General features: G+C 36.7%; 1 protein-coding gene across 1 annotated transcript; it reads left to right on the forward strand.

The window, feature by feature from the left end:
• The first annotated feature begins 1,802 nt into the window (after nt 1-1,802).
• LOC120337859 (small ribosomal subunit protein uS5) lies at nt 1,803-5,209 on the forward strand. Its single transcript, XM_039405760.2, has 5 exons — nt 1,803-1,820; nt 2,112-2,445; nt 3,437-3,610; nt 4,183-4,342; nt 4,658-5,209. The coding sequence occupies exons 2-5, from the start codon at nt 2,113-2,115 to the stop codon at nt 4,819-4,821; spliced, it is 831 nt and encodes a 276-aa protein (XP_039261694.1). The 5' UTR covers nt 1,803-1,820; nt 2,112; the 3' UTR covers nt 4,822-5,209.
• The last annotated feature ends 1,126 nt before the right edge of the window (nt 5,210-6,335 follow it).

A 6,335-nucleotide genomic window follows, 5' to 3' on the forward strand; every position in this document is an offset into this window, starting at 1 on the left:
CATCCCGCTTTAGGCGGGACAGTCCCGCTTTTCAGCGTTTTGTCCCGCCGTCCCGATAAGTCAGCCCAAAGTCCCGCTTTTCCAGCATAATACACAAACATGTTCTCGTTACTGTTGTTTCTTTGTAGCGCAGCGCTAGCCTACTTACTGAAGGCGAATGCGTTCGTTTCCCACTGATTCCCATTGATGGCAGACGTATCGCATGTAAAACCAATACTAATTAGTCTAAATTCGAATTATTTGTACCGGTATCGTTAACGTCAAGTCCTTCCTATTTTTCGAACTGAACCCGATATTTTGACAGAGAATATGCGCATGAAATTTCGATAACAATATGGTCAATAAAGACAGCCGAGACAGCTTTAAATGTAGGAATGTGGGCCTATGTAGTAAAATCGGAAAATGTGAAGTTATAAAATCACAGCTAAGGGGTCGTTGTCTTTCGGGGCGTCCCGATTTGAAGCCACAAAAATATGGTAACCCTACCCATGGTCTGTCCGAATGTGCCCCACAAGTGGGGTACAGTGGGACACTTAACAAACGTTTTTCAAAGCATTTTGGCAGTAAGATGTGCATCCACTGCATCGCAAGGAAATTTCTTAGTCGCTGAATAAAAACTACATTTACCCTCCTCTCCATTAGTCCCGCACAGTTAAGTGAATGTGCAAGATAAACGGCTAAAATACGCAAAAGAAAAAAGTGTCCCAACCTTCCCCACTTTCCCCTACAAAATATTCGTAGCGGGATATGTAATGCTATGTATGATTTATGGCGTGGTAATCGACATACTTGGTTAGATGGAATTTCTTCGAATAGCTGTTCACATTCTGACACTTGCATGTGCATGCTCCTAACCTCTCCCGTGATGTGAGATCATTCCTATTACGCATGCATGAATTTTCTTGTGTTTGAGTGGTGGTATTTCATGATGAGGGTTGTAGACAATATAATTTAGTTCCTGCAGAATTACTAATTAACTAAGCCAGCAGTCGAGCTATATTGGATTCTACCCTTTACATTTTAGTTTGCTGATGGTGATTTTAATTTGATGTGGTTTTCTATCTTTTATGTAAACATGCATTTTATGTTAAGGTAAGGTGTGAAGTTGACTTGGTGACCAAAGTGTATATAGTGTGCTATGATCAAAGTTGAGTGTTTTTGCATGGTGCAATAATTACTTCTGCGTCTCAAACAGTAATTCCTCCTGGAGCCTCCGACCCTTTTTACATAATGACTGATATTTAATGAACAATACCTCCTTAATTTCATTGGACAATTTCTTTGTCCCAAAACAATAGTTCACAATGTTACCTTATATGCACTCATTTGAACATGTACTCGGAGATTTATTTTTCATTTTTCAGGCTGCTTCGCAATGATCAAATAAAGTCTACACAGAAAACATTTACAAAGACTTTGATGAATCATCCACGTAATCCCAAAGTGATCCTGTGGAATAATAAACTTTATTCCAATATCCTCGTCTGAATTTGCTGTCTATAATTGGGGAAAAACCTATAATAAAACCCTTATAACCAATTTATTACCATGGAGTATAATTTGGCAATATTCGATTCTAACCTCCCATCTTATATATTCTGTTTGCTCTTTTGACGTCATATTTAGTTTTCATTTATTTGTTTTTATCAATTATTTTATCGCCTGTTATGGTGATTATGGAGTCGAAATAAACTGATATTTATAATTGAAATGCACGCTGGGATACTTTTGGAGACATAATTCCACGCATGGCTGACTACGTCACGTGGCCGCACGAGGCATAACAAAAATTTGACCAAAGTCTTTTTGATACCACACAAGTAAGTCTTGGTTGCTTCTGAATTTAATCTGCTATAATCTTGATATTTTCGACTTATTTTGGCCCGATCTCATAAAAAAAATGTGTTTTGTAGGATTGGAGTGAAATATTTCGTTTATTTGTTTAAAACCTCGGATAAATGTTGCAATTAGTACAACAAAATGATTTACTTTCGGCCAGCAATGGCGAACGATAGTTTTGAGGTAACTTTGGGACGTACCGGTACCGTATGTTTTTTTGGTTCATGTTATTTGTGGCTGGTATCAGGTAAACTATGTATTTCAATTTTTAGCATGGCGGACGCAGCACCAGCCAGTGGAGGAGGATTCCGTGGAGGTTTTGGAGGCCGTGGACGTGGCGGCAGAGGACGAGGCCGCGGAAGAGGTAGAGGACGCGGCAGGGGTCGTGGGAAAGATGACGAAAAGACCTGGACCCCGGTCACAAAGCTGGGTCGTTTGGTCAAAGATGGAAAGATCAAATCTCTTGAGGAAATCTATCTTTTCTCACTCCCAATCAAGGAGTTTGAGATCATTGATTATTTCCTTGGTAGCGCATTGAAGGATGAAGTTCTAAAAATCATGCCTGTTCAGAAACAAACCAGGGCTGGACAGAGAACAAGATTCAAGGTAATAATAAATATTTGGTGCTTCAATCAGATTTAACACTGGTTCTTGACCCTTTTTTAGTGTCGGAGACAAATTTCAAACCATAAAGTTGTAAGGAGTCACATAAAAAACAGCGTAATTTAAAACAGCTAACAAAAGTCAATTGTCACATTATCTATTTTCAATTTGAAAATACTTCTCTTTCTGATCACATTGAAACGCATGATTTTATTTTTAAAGAGTGCTATCTTTTTTGAGGATTTTTTGGACCTTTTGTCTTGGTATACTAACCAATAAATATTTTGTTCGAAAATACCTAGACTTTACACAGTGACTAAATATTATAAAGTTGCAAAGTTGCGCTCAAAATGACCTAACAGCTTCGATGACATCAATTCACAGTAGCTTTCGGAACTTGTCCTTCCAAAATGCTTTCACTTGGCTGTGAGCACTTATGCATTAACTGTCAGTGTGACTACTGCATGAAAAAAATATTATGCCCAGACTTTTCTTTTCATTAATGTGTATCCATTCTCTCATGCCTGATTTCTTGATTCCAAGATTCAGGAATTGTATTGACATGAGCTATTTGTTTTTCATCAATATGTATTTACTAACGATCAATTCGTCAATATAAGTTAATAGTCTTGCATAGTTTTTGGTATTTTTGTTTTCGCCTGTAACTTCACTCGTATATTATCATTTTTAATTTTTTAAATGAGTAAGCATAACCTTGCTTAGTTTTACTTAGAAATATTGACTTTAGTCGCATACAGATAGCGAGAAGACTCTTGACAGTTGACACAGTAGCCTATTTTTTCATGGCAGTCTTTTGTTTTTGCTTAATAATAACAGTAATATGATTAAACTACGTTTCGGTACAATAGAACTGAGATTTCTTCGAGTTTTAATAAATTCTTACATAAGTATGCTCTGTAAATAATAATTTTGTATTATTATTGATCAGGTCTACTAAACTTATTTGAAATTTAATTTCCAACCTATTTTTTAGGCATTTGTGGCAGTTGGTGACTTCCAAGGTCATGTCGGTCTAGGAGTGAAATGTTCCAAAGAAGTCGCTACAGCGATTCGTGGTGCTATCATCTTAGCTAAATTGTCTATCATCCCGATCAGGCGGGGTTATTGGGGAAACAAAATTGGAAAACCCCATACAGTACCATGCAAGGTATTGTAATTTCTATTTCGTGGTAATGATTTGTTTGGTTTCAGCAGTATTATTGTCTGTATAATAAAAAGCTGAATCTTGCAATATAAATGTAAATCTTTGTGTCAGATCATTTATACATATCAGCGATGATAATTTAATATACTTCTGCTAAATATTTGTCAATCTTAAAGCCAAGTGAAATCTGCGACAAATGCTAATGATGTTCAGAAAAATATTTGCTACTCTTGAAAATATTTGATGAGAAAAGCTGATCTGAAGCATTTGCCTGTAATGAGAAAATCCACTGTAGTTGATAGCAACTTTTTCCACCTAATGATACGAGCTGTACTTGACTTTTTTGTCTGAGTAAACATTGTACTCTTTGGCAGTGCACATCTTGTGTAGCTACTTTAAATGTTAAACCTACTGTCTATATGTCAGTCCAATAGTTCTCAAAAGAAATCATCAGAGATTGGGACTGTATATCTATCTCTACAAAGGCAAACATGAGATTGTAACCAACGTTTCTAGTTTTTAACTTTTGTAAATTGTCGCCCATACTCAAAATTGTAAATCGCACAATTTTTCAGGTTCATGGTAAGTGCGGTAGTGTCCATGTGAGACTCATTCCTGCACCTCGTGGTACTGGCATTGTCTCTGCACCTGTTCCAAAGAAACTGCTGCAGATGGCAGGGCTAGAGGACTGTTACACATCTGCCCGTGGACAGACTGCCACACTTGGAAATTTTGGTATGTTATTCTGTAATGCACGTCGCTTTATCTTTACTTTTACATATTGCATGGTTAGTTGAAGTAAAATTTTATGCCCTGGTGATACAACTTACATTATTAGCATACGTTCATGGAGTGCCATATCAAGTTAGGTGAAAGAACTTGATGTACATATAGAAAGTGTATTGAATGAGGTAAAAACTTGAATAAACACCAATTAAAATATGAATAACCTGGTCAAGATATATTGAGAACGGACTTCATAACAAAATTTTGAAATTATATTTGAAAAAAATGTAGCTGTCGAATAAACTTTGTGTGTTTCTATTTCAGCGAAAGCCACGTTCAACGCAATTTCAAAAACCTACAGCTATCTTACCCCTGATCTTTGGAAAGATCAACCTCTGGGAAAGACTCCGTATCAGGAATATACAGATCATTTGTCAAAACATCACATGCAGAGCGGAGTTCAACGCCAGGAAGTCAAGCAATATTAAAAACATTGCTACATGCTGTCAAGCTTGCTTGCAGCAGCTTGAGCTCATTTCGCTAAATTAATTAGCCAAATGGTGCTCACCAAATGCTAAAAAATATAAAAAAAACAGTTGGCTAGTCGCTTTTTCGTACCATTATCGCTAATTTACTTTTCTTTCAGTTCAACTGAGGTGACATCTAAATGTTTGATGGAACTTGCTCTTAATCATTTTAGTCCTTGTTTTGACATGGACAGTCGGATCTCTGTTAGTGGTGAAATGTTTTACTATCTTGTTCCTTTTATCTATCACTTTAATTGTGTTCTGTCTGTTAGTATGTTCCATCGTGCCACCATTTGTATGATTTGGTATTTTATCGATTGCTTTGCGACAATGAAATCAGCCATCTGAACTTCTTGTGATTATGGGAAGCGGACAGTGTGGGTTTAAGGCGCTCCTTGTTGGGCCCTGGTATCGTACCACGGTGAAGCTACAGTTTAAATAGTGAGATGTCAATGCGGTAAAATATCTAGTTGTAAAGCGTATTCTAGTTATATCAACTATATTGGGGTGGTAGGTAAAAAAATGAGGCACAGGTTGAAGGTCTGCTTCAGCGACCTAACCCCCGATAAAACGCCGCCTGTGCGTGCTGTGGAGATACGGGACGTTGAAGAAGTTCTCTGCTGAAAATCGGGAAACAACTCTGTCCTCTCATAAGACTACTGCTCGGTGTTACAACACCATTTTGTCGTGGTAAAAAACAAGGCATCTGAAAGTATAAGTTTATTTCGACTCCATAATCAGCATAACAATACATTTGACAGATAAAAACAAATAAATAAAAACTGATTATGAAATCAGGGGAGCAAACAAAACCTTAGATAAGGTTTATAACGTACAAAATATAAGATGGAAGGTTTTGCCAAGAGGAAGTGGTACGTGTTTACTCACCTAAAATTATTAAGTTATTTCACACACGCTCACATGCACCCACCAGCCACACACACACACACACAACCACTGAGAATTTATTTAAGTAAGAATAAAACGCGATAAATTTAGGGTATACTATACAGTAAACAAAAAAAAAAATAAATACTAGAAAAGAAAAAAAAATTTTCTGCCACACCATATTGATATTTTTGTAATGATTGCCATTGCCAAATTGATCGATCTTCTAATCGTTAATTAAGATATAAAAGGAAGATTCTATTGAAAACATATTGCCAAGCTGATTATAGTTGGAGTCAAATGCCAAGTTGCCCAACCAAAGTTGCCAGAATTGGGTGCATGAAGAGGTGGGCGAGACCATTTCATTCCCCAAATTAGAGCCTATTATTGCCAAATTATAGTCCAGATTGTAGTAAGTAATTAAAGTTACCGGTAACACTAAAATTACTATAATTAAGTAAAGTAGGATGTGGAAATAAATTGGTTACAAAGGGTGTAAGTGAGGTTTTTCATTCTTGGGTATTGATTTCAGACAAGGATATAGGAATGAGGTTGTTATTTCACAGGATATCGGAGTCTTTTTTTGA

Source organism: Styela clava, chromosome 10 (genome assembly GCF_964204865.1).
Source record: "Styela clava chromosome 10, kaStyClav1.hap1.2, whole genome shotgun sequence".
NCBI lineage: Eukaryota > Metazoa > Chordata > Ascidiacea > Stolidobranchia > Styelidae > Styela > Styela clava.